This window comes from Cyanistes caeruleus, chromosome 33 (assembly GCF_971803275.1).
Source record: "Cyanistes caeruleus chromosome 33, bCyaCae1.hap1.1, whole genome shotgun sequence".
NCBI lineage: Eukaryota > Metazoa > Chordata > Aves > Passeriformes > Paridae > Cyanistes > Cyanistes caeruleus.
In genome coordinates, this window is record NC_141734.1 from 106,661 (window position 1) to 124,544 (window position 17,884).

A 17,884-nucleotide genomic window follows, 5' to 3' on the forward strand; every position below is an offset into this window, starting at 1 on the left:
GTGAGGGGAGGATCACGTGACACGGAGAGGCGGGAAAACCGTGAGGGGAGGGATCACATGACACGGAGAGGCGGGAAAACCATGAGGGGAAGATCACGTGACACTCAGAGGCGGGAAAACCGTGAGGGGAGGGATCACGTGACAGAGACAGGCGGGAAAACCGTGAGGGGAGGATCACGTGACACGGGGAGGCGGGAAAACTGTGAGGGGAGGGATCACGTGACACGGAGAGGCGGGAAAACCGTGAGGGGAGGATCACGTGACATGGAGAGAGGCGGGAAATCGTGAGGGGAGGATCACGTGACACGGAGAGGCGGGAAAACCTTGAGGGGAGGGATCACGTGACATGGAGAGGCGGGAAAACCGTGAGGGGAGGGATCACGTGACACTCAGAGGCGGGAAAACCGTGAGGGGAGGGATCACGTGACACGGAGAGGCGGGAAAACCGTGAGGGGAGGATCACGTGACACTCAGAGGCGGGAAAACCGTGAGGGGAGGATCACGTGACACGGAGAGGCGGGAAAACCGTGAGGGGAGGGATCACGTGACACGGAGAGGCGGGAAAACCGTGAGGGGAGGGATCACGTGACACGGAGAGGCGGGAAAACCGTGAGGGGAAGATCACGTGACACGGAGAGGCGGGAAAACCGTGAGGGGAGGATCACGTGACACGGAGAGGCGGGAAAACCGTGAGGGGAGGGATCACGTGACACGGAGAGGCGGGAAAACCGTGAGGGGAGGGATCACGTGACGGAGAGAGGCGGGAAAACCGTGAGGGGCGAGATCACGTGACGGAGAGAGGCGGGAAAACCGTGAGAGGAGGGATCACGTGACGGAGAGAGGCGGGAAAACCGTGAGGGGGCGGCATCACGTGATGGAGAGAGGCGGGAAACCGTGAGGGGCGAGATCACGTGACGGAGAGAGGCGGGAAAACCGTGAGGGGAGCTGGCCGAGCGCCGCCCGGCGGTGAGTGAGGGGAAGGCGGGGATCGTTAATTAGCGTGGGCGGTTCGTTAGCACAGGAGCTCATTAGCGCGCGGGGGAGGCGAACGAGGAGCGCAATTAACGCTTAACGAGGGCACAAATCACTCGCAGCGCTCGCTCCGTTTCCAAACCTTTTTATTAAAAAAAAAAACCCCACCAGGCCCCGCCCCCTGTCCCGCCAGCCCTGCCCACAGTGACCCCGCCCCCTTCGGCCCCGCCCTGCTCCGGTCCCGCCCCCGCCCCGCCCCCTATGACACAGAGACATTTTACATATTTATATAAATATGGGGAGGGGGCGTGGCCCCGGCAGGAAGAGGGGCGGGGCTTAATCCGAGTCGGAAGTGGGTGGCAGCATGGGGTCGGCCAGCAGGGGGCAGCACCCGCTCCCGGCTTCCGCTTCCTCTTCCGCTTCCGGCCGGAAGTGCGGGGGAGGGGCCAAGGAAGGCGAGGCCACGCCCCCCGCACCGCTGGCCCCGCCCCCCATCAGCGCCACCATCTTGGAAAGGTCCAAACCTGGGGGGGGGGAGGGGAGGAACTGGGGAGAGGGAGAGGAATAATTAATGAGGGGAGGGGGTGGGGCTTGAGCGGGCAGGGCCGAGTCGAGCCACGCCCTCGCTTTTAAAAAAAATAAGAAAAAGGAAACTTTAAAAAAAACCTTAAAACCGCCCCAAAGTTATGAAGAAAACCCCGAATTTCAGGGCCGGGGGGGGAGTGGGAGGGGCCGGGACCCCTCATTTCAGCCTGGCCCCTCCCCCCGCCCCACCCCCAGGGGATTTTGGGGGAATTTCGGGCGTTTTGTACCTTTTTCCGGTGCCACTTTTCCCGCCGCTGCTCCACGAACTGCGGGGGGGCGAGAAGAGGGTTTGGGGTGAATCCCGGCGGGTTTGGGGCGGGCCCGGCGGCTTTGGGGCGAATTCCGGGGGTTTCGGGGCTCACCGGGAGCAGCCGGGGCTCTGAGAACTCGGGGCCGTCGCCGCGGGGCGGGGGAGGGGCGGCCGCCACGCCCTCGGGGTCCCCCCGGGGGTCCCGGAGCCCCTCCAGGCAGCGCAGCTCCAGCTTGGGGAGAAAAGGGCAGATTTTGGGAAAAAAAGCCCAAAAAAATCCCCCCAAAAAACCCACAAAAAACAACCCCCAAAAAAACCCCAAAAACCCCCTAAAAAACCCTCAAAAAAACCCCCCAAAAATTACAAATATCCAAAAAAACCCCCCAAAACCCCCAAAAAACCCCAAAAATCCAAAAAAAACCCCAAAAAACCCCCCAAAAACCTCCAAAAAACCTCAAAAATACCCCAAGAAACCTCCAAAAAAACCCCCCAAAAAACCCCAAAAAACCCACAAAAAAAAAACCCTCCAAAAAAAAACCCAAAAAACCTCCAAAAAACCCCAAAAAAACCTCCAAAAAACCCCAAAAAACCTCCAAAAAAACCCCCCAAAAAAACCCCAAAAAACCCCCAAAGAAACCACAAAAAACCTCCAAAAAAAACCCCCCAAAATCCCCAAAAAACCTCCAAAAAAACCCTCAAAAAACACCCAAAAAGTCCCTAAAAAACCTCCAAAAGAAACCCCAAAAAAACTCCAAAAATACCCCCCAAAAAACCCAAAAAAACCCCCCAAAAACCCCCCAAAAAAACCCCAAGAAACCCCCCGGGCACCAAAAACCGGGGAAAAAAAAAAAAAATCATCAAAAATTGCTAAAAAAGTTTAAAAAGGGGGAGAAAAAAAATCCATCAAAAATCGGGGAAAAAACCAGCAAAAAATGGATAAAAAAAATAATCGAAAACAGGGTTAAAAAACCCACCAAAAATCGGGGAAAAAAAACCCCCATCCAAAATTGCAAAAAAAGTTTAAAAATGGCAACAAAAAGATCCATCAAAAATCGGGGAAAAACCAGCAAAAACGGACAAAAAAATTAATCAAAAATAGGGTTAAAAGACCCAACAAAAACGGGGGGAAAAAATAATCAAAAACCTGGATAAAAACATCGGAATTTGGAGAAAAACTCATCAAAAATCGGTTAAAAAAAAGCACAGAAAATCGAGGAAAAAAAAAACCCATCAAATTTTGGGGATAAAAATGCCCAAACTGGCCCAATTTTGGGGTTTCGGTCCCCAAATTCAGGGTTGTGGCCCCAAAACACCCAAATTCTGGGTTTTTTTGCCCCAAACCGCCCTGAATTTGCCCAATTCTGGGGTTTTTTGCCCCAAACTGCCCTGAATTAGCCCAATTCTGGGTTTTTTTTGCCCCAAACTGCCCTGAATTTGCCCAATTCTGGGTTTTTTTGCCCCAAACTGCCCTGAATTAGCCCAATTCTGGGTTTTTTTGCCCCAAACTGCCCTGAATTAGCCCAATTCTGGGTTTTTTTGCCCCAAACCGCCCTGAATTTGCCCAATTCTGGGGTTTTTTGCCCCAAACTCACCTCCACCAGCTTCTTGCTGTTCTTTTTGGGGGGCGGCCCCCGCGCGGCCCCGTTGGGCCCCAGGCGATGTTTCTGGAAGGTCAATTTCAGCCCCTCCTCCTGCGGGAAACGCCCCAAAAACGGGGACAAATCCGGGGAATTCGGGAAAAAATCCCCAGGCTCCAGCGGGGGCGGGGATGGGGGAGGGGATGGGGGTTTGGGGTGAGCTCGGGAGGGTTTTGGGGTGAATTAGGAGGATTTTGGGGTGGTTTTGGGGTGATTTAGGGAGATTTTGGGATGATTTAGAAGATTTTGGGATGTTCTTGGGGTGATTTGGGGAGATTTTGGGTTGTTTTGGGGTGATTTAGGGAGATTTTGGGAGGGTTTTGGGGTGATTTAAGAGGATTTTGGGATGGTTTTTAGGAGAGATTTGGGGACAATTTTGGGATGGATTTGGGAGAATTTCGGGGAGGATTTGGGAGGATTTTGGGATGGTTTTTGGGGTGATTTAAGAGGATTTTGGGATGGTTTTTGGGGTGATTTGAGAGGATTTTGGGATGGTTTTTGGGGTGATTTGAGAGGATTTTGGGATGGTTTTTGGGGTGATTTAAGAGGATTTTGGGATGGTTTTTGGGGTGATTTGAGAGGATTTTGGGATGGTTTTTGGGGTGATTTGAGAGGATTTTGGGATGGTTTTTGGGGTGATTTGAGAGGATTTTGGGATGGTTTTTGGGGTGATTTAAGAGGATTTTGGGATGGTTTTTGGGGTGATTTAAGAGGATTTTGGGATGGTTTTTGGGGTGATTTGAGAGGATTTTGGGATGGTTTTTGGGGTGATTTAAGAGGATTTTGGGATGGTTTTTGGGGTGATTTAAGAGGATTTTGGGATGGTTTTTGGGGTGATTTAAGAGGATTTTGGGATGGTTTTTGGGGTGATTTAAGAGGATTTTGGGATGGTTTTTGGGGTGATTTGGGAGGATTTTGGGATGGTTTTTGGGGTGATTTGAGAGGATTTTGGGATGGTTTTTGGGGTGATTTGAGAGGATTTTGGGATGGTTTTTGGGGAGGTTTTGGGGCACTCACGTCTTTGATCTGCACCGTGAACTCCTTGTCCTGGTGGCGCCCGCGGGGGGGGGAGGGGAAGGGGGGCGGGGCCTGCGGGGGAGGGGCGGGCTCCGGGAGCCCCCCCGGGACCCCCCCGAAATCCTGCGGGGGGGGCAGCCCCTCCCCCGCCGTCAGCACCGCCCGGCAGATCAGGTCCAGCCTCCGGATCAGGGCCCGGTCCTGGGGGAGCGCCGGGGTCGGGAGAGCGCCGGGACACCCCCATTTCCAAATCCCGAATTCCCAAATCCCAAATCCCTGAAATTCCCAAATCCTTGAATCCCCAAATCCCCAAATCTCCCAAATCCCAGAATCCCCCGCTTCCCAATTCCCGGTCCTGGGGGAGCGCCGGGGTCGGGAGAGCGCCGGGACACCCCCATTCCCAAATCCCAGAATCCCGAAATTCCCAAATCTCTGAAATTCCCAAATCCCCCCATTCCCAAATCCCCAAATCCCCGAACCCAGAAATTCCCAAATCTCCCAAATCCCTGAAATCCCCAAATCCCCAAATCCCTGAAATCCCCAAATCTCCCAAATCCCAGAATCCCCCGATTCCCAATTCCTGGTCCTGGGGGAGCGCCAGGGTCGGGAGAGCGCCGGGACACCCCCATTCCCAAATCCCAGAATCCCCAAATCCCAGAATCCCCAAATCCCAGAATTCCCAAATCCCAAATCCCCCCATTCCCAAATCCCCAAATCCCCAAACCCAGAAATTCCCAAATCCCCGAAATTCCCAAATCTCCCAAATCCCCGAATCCAAAAATCCCAAATCCCCAAATCCCAGAATCCCCAAATCCCAAATTCCCAAATCCTCCAAACCCCAAATCCCCCAATCCCCAAACCCCCAAAATTCCCAAATCCCCGAATCCAAAATTCCCAAATCCCCCAAATCCCCCCCAAATCCCCAAATCCCAAATCCCAAACCCCCAAATATTCCAAATATCCCAAATCCCCCAAACCCCAAATCCCAAATCCTTCAAACCCCAAATCCCCAAATCCCAACCCCAAATCCCAAATCCTTCAAACCCCAAATCCCCGAATCCAAAATTCCCAAATCCCCAAATCCCCCAAACCCCCCCAATCCCCCCCAATCCCCTCCCCCCACCTTGGGCCAGCAGAGCAGGTTTTGGGGTCCCCCCGCCGGCGCGGGGTGGGGGAGGGGCGGTTTGGGGGAGCCGCCCTCGCCCGAGGGGGGAGGGGAATCCTCCTCGTCCTCCCCCTCCCCCTCTTCATCCTCCTCCTCTTCCTCTTCCTCCTCCTCCTCCTCCTCCTCCTCCTCGGCCTCGGCCTCGGCCTCCAGCGGCTCCGGGGCTGCGCGGGAGAGCCCCGAAACGATGAGAATTCACCCCAAAAATACACCCCAAAATCCACCCAAAAATCCACCCCAAATCCCCCCAAAACACCCCAAAAATCCACCCCGAAACAATGAGAATTCACCCCAAAAATACACCCAAAAACCCCCCAAAAATCCACCCAAAAACCCCCAAAAATCCACCCGAAACGATGAGAATTCACCCCAAAAATACACCCCAAAATCCCCCCAAAAATCCACCCCAAAATCCCCCCAAAAACCCCCAAAATCCCCCCAAAAATTCACCCCAAATCCCCCCCTAAAATTCACCCCAAAACCCTATTTTTCCCCCCCAAATCCCCATTTTTCCCCCAAAACCTCATTTTTCCCCCAAACCCCTTTATTTTCCCCCCCAAAATTCCCATTTTTCCCCCAAAACCCTGTATTTTACCCCAAAATCCCCATTTTTCCCCCCAAAATCCCATTTCCACCCCAAAATCCTTGTTTTTTCTCCCCAAACCCCTTTATTTTTCCCCAAAACCCCCCTTATTTCCCTAAAACCTCCACATTTTCCCCCCCAAAACCCCCGTATTTCACCCCAAAATCCCCATTTTTCACCCCAAAATCCCCATTTTCACCCCAAAACCCCCCTTTTTCCTCGAAACCCCCACATTTTCACCCCAAAACCCCCATATTTCACCCCAAAATCCCCATTTTTCCCCCCAAAATCCTCATTTTCCCCCCAAAACCTCATTTTTCCCCCAAACCCCTTTATTTTTCCCCCCAAAATCCCCATTTTCCCCCCAAAACCCTGTATTTCACCCCAAAATCCTTGTTTTTCCCCCCAAAATCCCCATTTTTCCCCCCAAAACCCCCATTTTCCCCCCCAAAATCCCATTTTCCCCCCAAAATCCCATTTTCCCCCCCAAATCCCCATTTTCACCCCAAAACCCCCACATTTTTCCCCAAAACCCCCATATTTCACCCTAAAACCCCCTTTTTCCCCCAAAACCCCCACATTTTCCCCCCCAAAATCCTTGTTTTTTCCCCCAAACTCCCTCATTTCCCCCAAAACCTCCATTTTTCACCCCCAAACCCCCCCTCATTTCCCCCAAACCCCTGTATTTCACCCCAAAACCCCCATTTTTCCCCCCAAAATCCCCATTTTCCCCCCAAAATCCCCATATTTCCCCCCAAACCCGTTATTTCCTCACCCGCCGTGTCCCGTTGTTGCTCCTCGTCCCCCGTCTCCCCGTTCCCGTTGTTGTTCCCGTTGTTGTTCCCGGTGCCGTTCCCGGTGCCGTTCCCGGTGCCGTTCCCGGCGTCGCCGTCGCCGTCGTCGCCCGGGGGCCGGTGGCGCAGGGCGGCGCGCAGCAGCGCCCCCCGCAGGCCGTGGCGGGCGGCCGCCCGCAGCAGCGCGGCGTCGTGCGCCCCCGGCCGCCACCAGGGCGGCAGCAGCGAGCCGGGGGGCGGCAGCCGCGCCAGCAGCGCCGGCAGCGCCGGCTGCGCCAGCACCCGCTCCCGCAGGCAGCGCAGCAGCGCCAGGCGCCGCAGGCAGCGCAGCGCCAGCGCCGGGGGCACGGGTAACGGAGCGGGGGACAGCGGCGGCGGCACTGCGGGAGAGAAAACGGGGTGAAAACGGTCAGAAATGGGAAAAAACGGGGTAAAAATGGGTAAATGTGGGTTATAAATGGGTAATTTTGGGTTAAATTTGGGCAAATTTGGGTTAAATTTGGGTAAATCGAGGCACAGCCAGCGCCGGGGGCACCGGGAGAGGAGCGGGGGACAGCGGGGGCGGCACTGGAACAGAGAAAATGGGGTGAAAACTGGTGAATTCGGGAAAAAACGGGATAAAAATGGGTAATTTTGGGTTATAAATGGGTAATTTTGGGTTAAAAATGGGTAAATTTGGGTAAATCGAGGCACAGCCAGCGCCGGGGGCACGGGTAACGGAGCGGGGGACAGCGGGGGCGGCACTGCGGGAGAGAAAATGGGGTGAAAACGGTCAGAAATGGGAAAAAACAGGGTAAAAATGGGAAAAAATGGGGTAAAAATGGGTAATTTTGGGTTAAAAATGGGTAATTTTGGGTTAAATTTGGGCAAATTTGGGTTGAAAATGGGTAAATCGAGGCACAGCCAGCGCCGGGGGCACCGGCAGAGGAGCGGGGGACAGCGGGGGCGGCACTGCGGGAGAGAAAATGGGGTGAAAACGGTCAGAAATGGGAAAAAACAGGGTAAAAATGGGAAAAAATGGGGTAAAAATGGGTAATTTTGGGTTATAAATGGGTAAATTTGGGTTAAATTTGGGTAAATCGAGGCACAGCCAGCGCCGGGGGCACGGGTAACGGAGCGGGGGACAGCGGGGGCGGCACTGCGGGAGAGAAATTGGGGTGAAAACTGGTGAATTTGGGAAAAAACGGGGTAAAAATGGGTAATTTTGGGGTAAAAATGGGTAATTTTGGGTTAAAAATGGGTAATTTTGGGTTAAATTTGGGTAAGTCGAGGCACAGCCAGCGCCGGGGGCACCGGGAGAGGAGCGGGGGACAGCGGGGGCGGCACAGGGACAGAGAAAATGGGGTGAAAACTGGTGAATTTGGGAAAAAATGGGTTATAAATGGAAAAAACGGGGTACATTTGGGTAAATTTCAGTTAAAAATGAGTAAATGTGAGTTAAAATGGGTCAGTTTGGGTTAAAAATGGGTAAATTTGGGTCAATTTGGGTTAAAAATGGGTAAATTTGGGTAAATTTGGGTTAAAAATGGGTAAATTTGGGTTAAAAATGGGTAAATTTGGGAAAATTTGGGTTAAAAATGGTTAATTTTGGGTTATAAATGGGTAAATTTGGGTTAAAAATGGGTAAATTTGGGTAAATTTGGGTTAAAAATGGGTAAATCTGGGTAAATTCGGGTTAAAAATGGGTAAATCTGAGTTTAGGTTTGGGATGGGGGTTTGGGGTCGGGTTTGGGGCAGTTTTGGGGTGATTTTGGGGTATTTTGGGTCAGTTACCGTCACCAGGAGCCGGCGGCAGGCGGCACACCTGCCGGCACATGGCCACGGTTCGGGATGGGTTTGGGATGGGGGTCTCAGGATGGTTTCAGGATGGTTTTGGGGTGATTTTGGGGTATTTTGGGGTGATTTTGGGGTGATTTCAGGACATTTTGGGTCAGTTACCGTCGCCGGGCGCCGGCGGCAGGCGGCACACCTGCCGGCACACGGCCACGGTTTGGGATGGGGGTCTCAGGATGGTTTCAGGATGGTTTTGGGGTGATTTTGGGGTATTTTGGATCCGTTACCGTCACCAGGCGCCGGCGGCAGGCGGCACACCTGCCGGCACATGGCCACGGTTTGGGGTGGGGGTCTCAGGATGGTTTCAGGATGGTTTTGGGGTGATTTTGGTCAGTTTTGGATCCGTTACCGTCACCAGGAGCCGGCGGCAGGCGGCACACCTGCCGGCACATGGCCACGAAGCCGTGGTAGAAGCGCGTCAGGTCCTCGTCCGAGCGCCGCTCCAGGTTGGCCAAGGCCCGGAACCTTCCCCAGCGGAACCGGCCCGAGCCCGGCTCCAGCTCCACCCCGAAGGTGGAGGCCACGCGCAGGAAATCGGCCTGCTCCCGCCGGGTCCAGCTGGAACGGGGCAAAAACGGGGAAAAACGGGAAAAAACGGGGAAAAAATGGGGAAAAACGGTGAAAAAACGGTGAAAAACGGTGAAAAAACACCCAAAATAACCCAAAATAACCCAAAATGTGAGAATGTCAGCAGGAAATCGGCCTGCTCCCGCCGGGTCCAGCTGGAACGGGGCAAAAACGGGAAAAACGGGAAAAAACGGGGAAAAACGGTGAAAAAACGGGGAAAAACGGTGAAAAAACACCCGAAATAACCCCAAAATAACCCAAAATAACCCAAAATGTGAGAATGTCAGCAGGAAATCGGCCTGCTCCCGCCGGGTCCAGCTGGAACGGGGCAAAAACGGGGAAAAACGGGAAAAAACGGGGAAAAAATGGGGAAAAACGGTGAAAAAACGGTGAAAAACGGTGAAAAAACACCCAAAATAACCCAAAATAACCCAAAATGTGAGAATGTCAGCAGGAAATCGGCCTGCTCCCGCCGGGTCCAGCTGGAACGGGGCAAAAAGGGGGAAAAACGGGAAAAAACGGGGAAAAACGGTGAAAAACGGTGAAAAAATGGTGAAAAACGGTGAAAAAACACCCAAAATAACCCAAAATAACCCAAAATGTGAGAATGTCAGCAGGAAATCGGCCTGCTCCCGCCGGGTCCAGCTGGAACGGGGCAAAAACGGGGAAAAACGGGAAAAAACGGGGAAAAAATGGGGAAAAACGGTGAAAAAACGGTGAAAAACGGTGAAAAAACACCCAAAATAACCCAAAATAACCCAAAATGTGAGAATGTCAGCAGGAAATCGGCCTGCTCCTGCCGGGTCCAGCTGGAACGGGGCAAAAACGGGGAAAAATGGTGAAAAAACGGGGAAAAACGGTGAAAAAATGGGGAAAAACGGTGAAAAAACACCCGAAATAACCCCAAAATAACCCAAAATAACCCAAAATAACCCAAAATGTGAGAATGTCAGCAGGAAATCGGCCTGCTCCCGCCGGGTCCAGCTGGAACGGGGCAAAAACGGGGAAAAACGGGAAAAACGGGGAAAAACGGGGAAAAAACGGGGAAAAACGGTGAAAAAACACCCGAAATAACCCCAAAATAACCCAAAATGTGAGAATGTCAGCAGGAAATCGGCCTGCTCCCGCCGGGTCCAGCTGGAACGGGGCAAAAACGGGGAAAAACGGGGAAAAAACGGGGAAAAACAGTGAAAAAACGGGGAAAAACAGTGAAAAAACGGGGAAAAACGGTGAAAAAACACCTGAAATAACCCAAAATAACCCAAAATAACCCAAAATGTGAGAATGTCAGCAGGAAATCGGCCTGCTCCCGCCGGGTCCAGCTGGAACGGGGCAAAAACGGGGAAAAACGGGAAAAAATGGGGAAAAACTGGGGAAAAACCATGAAAAAACCATGAAAATGGTGAAAAATGGTAAAAAGCGGTGAAAAAGCAGCCAGAAACACCCAAAAAAGCCCAAAAGAGCCCAAAAAAGCGAGGCCAGGCGCAGAAATCCCGCCTGATCCTGCTGGAAATGGGGGAAAAACGGAAAAAGTGAAGAAAAAAGGGAAAAAAACCCCCCAAAAACGGCAAAAATCCCCCCAAAAACGCCGTAGGGAAGGTCCTGGAAGGGTAAAAACTGAGTTTTCATGGACCCAAAACCGCGGGAAATGGTAAATTTGGGGTGATTCCACCCAAAAACCCCAAATTCTGGCATTTCTGAGCCCAAAAATCACCAATTTTGGGTCCTGAACCCCAAAACCCACCTTGGGAAGGTCCTGGAAGGGTAAAAACTGAGTTCTGACAGACCCAAAACCCATGGGAAATGGTAAATTTGGGGTGATTCCACCCAAAACCCCAAATTCTGGCATCTCCCACCCCAAAAATCCCCAATTTTGGGTCCTGAACCCCAAAACCCCCATTGGGAAGGTCCTGGAAGGGCAATAAAAAAACCCCCAAAACCCCCTCAAAACCCCCAAATCCCGACCTCCCGCCCCCACAAAAATCCCCCCCGGGGGGGTTTCCGGGGCGGCCGAAGCCGAATTTGGGGGTCCCGGCCCCGCCCGACGCCCCCCCGGGCCCCAAACCCCGCCCCCCCGGGGGTCGCTCACCGCTGCTGCTTGTCGCGGCGCGGGCGCCGGCGCTCGCCGGGGGGGTCCCGGTGCCGCTCCCGGTCCCGGGGGGGCTCCGGGGGGGGGTCCCGGCCCCGCTGGGCCGCGCCCATCAGGCGCCGGAAGCGCGCGGTCAGCGCCGACGCCGCCGGCCACGAGCCCGGGGCGGCCGGGGGGGCTGGGGGGGACAGAGAGGGGGGTTGGGGTCACTTTGGGGTCACTTTGGGTCAGTTTGGGGGGCTGGGGGGGACAGAGAGGGGGGTTGGGGTCACTTTGGGGTCACTTTGGGTCAGTTTGGGGGGTTTGGGGTCACTTTGGGTCAGTTTGGGGTCACTTTGGGTCAGTTTGGGGGGCTGGGGGGGACAGAGAGGGGGGTTGGGGTCACTTTGGGGTCACTTTGGGGTCACTTTGGGTCACTTTGGGGGGTTTGGGGGGTTCAGGGTCACTTTGGGGTCACTTTGGGGTCACTTTGGGGTCACTTTGGGGGGTTTGGGGTCACTTTGGGGGGTTTGGGGTCATTTGGGTCACTTTGGGGTCAGTTTGGGGTCAGTTTGGGGTCACTTTGGGGGGGTTTGGGGTCACTTTGGGGTCACTTTGGGGTCACTCTGGGGGTTTGGGAGGATTTTGGGGTCTTTTGGGGGATTTTGTGGGGATTTTGGTGTCTTTTGGGGTTTTGGGGAGGATTTTGGGGTTTTTGGGGGGTTTTTGGGTTTTTTTGGGGGGTTTTTGGGGTTTTTTGGGGAGGATTTTGGGGTTTTTTGGGTGTTTTTGGTTTTTTTTGGGGGGTTTTTGGGGTTTTTGGGGGTTTTTGGGGAGGATTTTGGGGTTTTTTGGGTTTTTTTGGGTGTTTTTGGGTGTTTTTTGGGCCCCCCCCGCCGTTACCTTCGTCGCCGTCCACCACCGAGATCTCCTCGTCCAGCGCGGCCAGGGGGTCACTCTGGGGGGGTCAGGGGTCAGCAGAGCCCCCCCGGACACCCCCAAACCTCGGGGCAGGGGGGTTTGGGGAGAAAAACGGGGGTTTTGGGAAAAAAAATGGGGTTTTGGGAAAAAAAATGGGATTTTGGGGGAAAAAAATGGGATTTTGGGGAGGAAAAATGGGATTTTGGGGAGGAAAAATGGGATTTTGGGGAGAAAAACGGGGGTTTTGGGAAAAAAAATGGGATTTGGGGAGAAAAATGAGGATTTTAGGAAGTAAAATGTGATTTTGGGGACAAAACCAAAGATTTGGGGAGAAAAACGGGGATTTTAGGGAGAAAAACGGTATTTTGGGGAAAAAACTGGGATTTTGGGGTGAAAAACGAGGGTTTGGGGAGAGAACTGGGGATTTTGGGGAGAGAACTGGGGATTTTGGGGCATTTTGGGGAGAGAACTGGGGATTTTGGGGAGAGAAATGTGGATTTTGGGGCATTTTGCCCGTTTTTACCTCCTCTCCCCCCTGCAGGGGTTTGTACTCGGGGTCCTCGGGGTCTCGGTCGAAATCCGCCCTGGGGAGAGCCCAAAACGCCCTGAATTCACCCCAAAACCCCCCCGAGCCAAAATCCCGGGAATTGCACCCAAAATCCTGGGTATTGCACCCAAAATCCTGAGAATTGAACCCAAAATCCTGAGAATTGAACCCAAAATCCTGAGAATTGACCCAAAATCCTGGGAATTGCACCCAAAATCCCAGGAATTGAACCCAAAATCCCGGGAATTGCACCCAAAATCCTGGGAATTGACCCAAAATCGTGGGAATTGCACCCAAAATCCTGAGAATTGACCCAAAATCCTGAGAATTGACCCAAAATCCTGGGAATTGGACCCAAAATCCTGAGAATTGACCCAAAATCCTGAGAATTGCACCCAAAATCCCGGGAATTGCACCCAAAATCCCGGGAATTGACCCAAAATCGTGGGAATTGCACCCAAAATCCTGAGAATTGACCCAAAATCCTGAGAATTGACCCAAAATCCTGGGAATTGGACCCAAAATCCTGAGAATTGCACCCAAAATCCTGAGAATTGCACCCAAAATTGTGGGAATTGAACCCAAAATCCTGAGAATTGCACCCAAAATCACAGGAATTGGACCCAAAATCCTGGGAATTGACCCAAAATCGCAGGAATTTGCCCAAAATCGCGGGAATTTGCCCAAAATCGCGGGAATTTGCCCCAAAAGCGCCTCAGCCCGGAGCTGAACTCAGCCCGGCCCCGGGGCCGGTCGGTATTAGCATGGCTGGGTCATCAGCGGCGCCGGATTTGGGGAGAAAAACCCGGATTTGGGGAAAAAACCTCAAATTTGGGGAGAAAAACCCGGATTTGGGGAAAAAAACCTCAAATTTGGGGAAAAAACCTCAAATTTGGGGAGAAAAACACGGATTTGGGGAGAAAAACCCCGGATTTGATGAGAAAAACCCGGATTTGGGAAAAAAACCCCGGATTTGGGGAAAAAAACCTCAAATTTGGGGAAAAAAACCCAGATTTGGGGAGAAAAACCCTGGATTTGGGGAGAAAAACCCCGGATTTAGGGAGTTTGGGGTTCCCGGAACCGCCCCGAATGTGGAATTCATCGAACAGCCCGAAACCAGCCCAAAAATCCCCAAATTCCCCATGAAATTCCCTGAAATCCACCCAAAAACCCCCAAAATCCCCAAATCTTTTCAAATTCACCCAAAAATCCCCCCAAAATCCCCTCAAATCCCCCAAATTCAACCAAAACCCCCTCAAATCCCCTCAAAAATTCCCCAAAATCCCCCCAAAATCCCCCAAAATCCCCCCAAATCCACCCAAAACCCTCCCAAATCCACCTAAAAATCTCCAAAATCCCCCCCAAATCCACCCAAAATCTCCCTAAATCCCCCCAAATCCCCCCAAAATCCACTCAAATCCCACCTAAACCTCCCAATTTTCCCAAAATCCCCCCGATTCCCCCCAAATTCCCCCAAAATCCACCCCAAATCCCCCCAAATCCCCCCAAAATCCACTCAAATCCCACCCAAACCCCCCCAATTTTCCCCAAATCCCCCCAATTTTCCCCAAACCCCCCCAATTTTCCCGAAATCCCCCCAATTTTCCCAAAATCCCACCCAAACCCCCCCAATTTTCCCGAAATCCCCCAATTTTCCCGAAATCCCCCCAATTTTCCCGAAATCCCCCCGATTCCCCCCAAATTCCCCTCTCGGGGTCCCCTCTCACCCCTCGGGCCCCTCCAGGCGCTGCTCGGCCGCCAGAGCCGCGGCGTCGGGACCCCCGGCCCTGGCCAGGAAACACAGGGCGGGGTCTGCGCGCATGCTGTGGTACCGGCCGTAGCCTAAAACCCCGGAATTCACCCCAAAACGGGATCGGTGAGTGAAAAACAGCAAAAAACAGCAAAAAACCCCCAGAAAATAACCCAAAATACACCCAAAATACACCCAAAATAACCCAAAATACACTGAAACAACCCCAAACTGTGGAGCAGGGTCTGTGCCCGTGCTGTGGTACCGGCCGTAGCCTAAAACCCCAAAATTCACCCCAAAACGGGGCCGGTGAGTGAAAAACAGCAAAAAACGGCAAAAAACCCCCAGAAAATAACCCAAAATACACCCAAAATAACACAAAATACACCCAAAATAACACAAAATACACCCAAAATACACCCAAACCCTGGGTCAGGGTCTGTGCCCCTGCTGTGGTACCGGCCGTACCCTAAAACCCCGGAATTCACCCCAAAACATCAAAAACCAACAAAAAAAAGGCAAAAAACAACAGAGAACAGCAAAACCCCCCAAAGAAACAACCAAAAACTCATTAAAACACGTGAAAACAACCCCAAAACCACCCCAAAATGACCCAAAACAACCCCAAAACCACCCCAAAATGACCCAAAACCCCCCAGAATGACCCCAAAATGACCCAAAACAACCCAAAATGACCCAAATCCCCCCCAAACCCCCCGGAATGACCCCAAAACAGCCCCAAAATGACCCAAAACCTCCCAAAATGACCCAAAATTACCCCAAATCCCCCGGAATGACCCAAAATCCCCCCGAAATGACCCCAAAACAACCCCAAAACGACCGGAAATGACTGGAAATGACCGGAAATGACCCCAAACCCCCTGGAATGACCCAAACCCCCCCGAAATCCCCCCAAAACGACCGGAAATGACCCAAAACGACCCGAAATCCCCCCAAAACCCTCGGAATGACCCAAACCAACCCAAAATGACCCAAACCAACCCAAACCAACCCAAAACGACCGGAAATGACCCGAAATGACCCAAATCCCCCCAAAACGACCCCAAATCCCCCGGAATGACCCCAAAACAACCCCAAAATGACCCAAAACCAACCCAAAACGACCCCAAAACGACCCCAAAATGACCCAAACCAACCCAAAACGACCGGAAATGACCGGAAATGACCCCAAATCCCCCCAAACCGACCCGAAATCCCCCCAAAACGACCGGAAATGACCCAAAATGACCCCAAAGCCCCCAGAATGACCCCAAACCCCCTGGAATGACCCCAAATCCCCCCAAAACGACCGGAAATCCCCCCAAAATGACCGGAAATCCCCCCAAAACGACCCCAAATGCCCCCAAACCGACCCCAAACCCCCTGGAATGACCCCAAAACCACCCCAAAATGACCCAAAACCCCCCAAAATGACCCAAACCAACCCAAAACGACCGGAAATGACCGGAAATGACCCCAAACCCCCCAAAATGACCCCAAACCCCCCGGAATGACCCCAAAACAACCCCAAAATGACCCAAACCAATCCAAAACGACCGGAAATGACCCCAAATCCCACCAAACCGACCCGAAATCCCCCCAAAACGACCGGAAATGACCCGAAATCCCCCCAAAACGACCGGAAATGACCCAAAATTACCGGAAATCCCCCAGAATGACCCCAAACCCCCCCGGTGCCGTTACCGTGCTTGAAGACCCCCAGCAGCAGGGATTTGTCGGCCTCGGGGTCCCACCAGGCCGAGGGCGCCTCCAGCGGCTCCAGCAGCGGGAACCAGATGTGCACGTCGCTGGGGGGCAGAAAACGGGGGGACACCGGAATTGGGGTCAGGGACACCGGAATTGGGGTTGGGGACCCCGGAATTGGGGTCAGGGACCCCGAAATTGGGTCAGGGACCCCGAAATTGGGGGTCAGGGACATCAAAAATGGGGTCAGGGACACCGGAATTGGGTCAGGGAGACCGGAATTGGGGTCAGGGAGACAAAAAATGGGGTCAGGGAGACAAAAAATGGGAGGGAACCCCAAAAATGGGGTCAGGCACCCAAAAATTGGGGTCAGGGACATCAAAAATGGGGTCAGGGACATCAAAAATGGGGTCAGGGACACCGAAATTGGGGTCGGGGAGAGCGAAATTGGGGTCAGGGACACCGGAATTGGGGTGGGGGACATCAAAAATGGGGTCAGGGACACCAGAATTGGGGTCAGGGAGACAAAAAATGGGAGGGAACCCCAAAAATGGGGTCAGGCACCCAAAAATTGGGGTCAGGGACATCGAAATTGGGGTGGGGGACATCAAAACTGGGGTCAGGGAGCCAAAACACAGGGGGGACCCCGAAATTGAGGTCAGGGACCCCGGAATTGGGGTCAGGGAGCCAAAAATTTGGGTTAGGGACCACAAAAATGGGGTGAGTGACTCCAAAAATGGGAGTCCAAAAGGGTCTGGAGACCCCAAAATCCCCCAAAAATCCAAAAATCCCCCCCAAAAAGGTCTGGAGACCCCAAAATCCACCCAAAATCAAAAAACCCCCAAAAATCCAAAAATCCCCCCCAAAATTCCCTCAAATCCCCCCAAAAAAGGGTCTCAAAACCCAAAAATCCCCCAAAAATCAAAAAATCCCCCCCAAAAACCCCAAAAATCACCCCAAAAAAGGGTCTGGAGACCCCAAACTCCCCGAAATGCCCCAAAATCCCCCGAAATGCCCCGAAATGCCCCAAACGCCCGGCTCTGGGGCTGACCTGGCGCTGGCCCCGGCCAGGACCCGCTCGGCCTGGTCCCCGATCAGCTCGTGGCGCAGGAAATGCAGCGTCCTCACCCGCAGCAGGATCCTGCGGGCACAAAAACGGCGGTTTCACCCCAAAACTGACACAGAAAACAGGGAATTCACCCCAAAACTGACACAGAAAACAGGGAATTCACCCCAAAAACGGCAAAACTGACACAAAAACCGGGGAATTCACCACAAAAAACACAAAACTGACCCAGAAACCACGGAATTCACCCCAAAAAACACGGAATTCACCCCAAAAACCACAAAATTCACCCCAAAAACCACAAAACTGACCCAGAAACCACGGAATTCACCCCAAAAACCTCAAAACTGACACAAAAACCGGGAGTTTCACCCCAAAACTGACACAGAAACCACGGAATTCACCCCAAAAACCACGGAATTCAC

General features: G+C 52.9%; 2 protein-coding genes across 5 annotated transcripts in view; both read right to left on the reverse strand.

The window, feature by feature from the left end:
- Positions 1-947: 947 nt before the first annotated feature.
- On the reverse strand, positions 948-17,753 carry LOC147647803 (ATP-dependent chromatin remodeler CHD8-like). Of its 4 annotated transcripts, XM_086870701.1 has the most exons (15): positions 17,445-17,748; positions 16,394-16,497; positions 14,667-14,781; positions 12,916-12,976; positions 12,375-12,429; positions 11,493-11,670; positions 9,217-9,394; positions 9,064-9,094; positions 6,985-7,383; positions 5,585-5,790; positions 4,462-4,662; positions 3,400-3,498; positions 1,920-2,039; positions 1,785-1,823; positions 955-1,518 (listed from the first exon to the last, which is right to left on the reverse strand). In XM_086870701.1, the coding sequence occupies exons 3-15, from the start codon at positions 14,759-14,761 to the stop codon at positions 1,309-1,311; spliced, it is 1,872 nt and encodes a 623-aa protein (XP_086726827.1). In that variant the 5' UTR covers positions 14,762-14,781; positions 16,394-16,497; positions 17,445-17,748; the 3' UTR covers positions 955-1,308. The 4 variants fall into 4 exon arrangements, with proteins under 4 accessions (XP_086726829.1, XP_086726831.1, XP_086726827.1 ...); XM_086870703.1 differs by lacking the exon at positions 1,920-2,039 and having other exon boundaries at positions 948-1,518; positions 17,445-17,753; XM_086870705.1 differs by lacking the exon at positions 14,667-14,781 and having other exon boundaries at positions 951-1,518; positions 17,445-17,751.
- The window catches only part of LOC147647804 (FACT complex subunit SPT16-like), an 11,285-nt gene continuing 8,522 nt past the window's right edge, over positions 15,122-17,884 (reverse strand). The window contains exons 13-16 of the mRNA XM_086870668.1: positions 17,771-17,838; positions 17,445-17,534; positions 16,350-16,497; positions 15,122-15,136 (exon numbers count right to left, since the gene is read on the reverse strand). Coding sequence (XP_086726794.1) covers positions 15,122-15,136; positions 16,350-16,497; positions 17,445-17,534; positions 17,771-17,838 — 321 coding nt within the window. The remainder of the gene's footprint in view (positions 15,137-16,349; positions 16,498-17,444; positions 17,535-17,770; positions 17,839-17,884) is intronic.

Excerpts from the sequence above, each read along its gene's own strand:
- LOC147647803 (XM_086870701.1), bottom strand. The coding sequence starts at position 14,761 with ATGCGCGCAGACCCCGCCCTGTGTTTCCTGGCCAGGGCCGGGGGTCCC. Across the intron at positions 5,791-6,984 it reads GCAACAACGGGACACGGCGG|CCCCGGAGCCGCTGGAGGCC; the intron begins GTGAGGAAATAA and ends TCTCCCGCGCAG. Across the intron at positions 3,499-4,461 it reads TCACGGTGCAGATCAAAGAC|GAGGAGGGGCTGAAATTGAC; the intron begins GTGAGTGCCCCA and ends CGTTTCCCGCAG.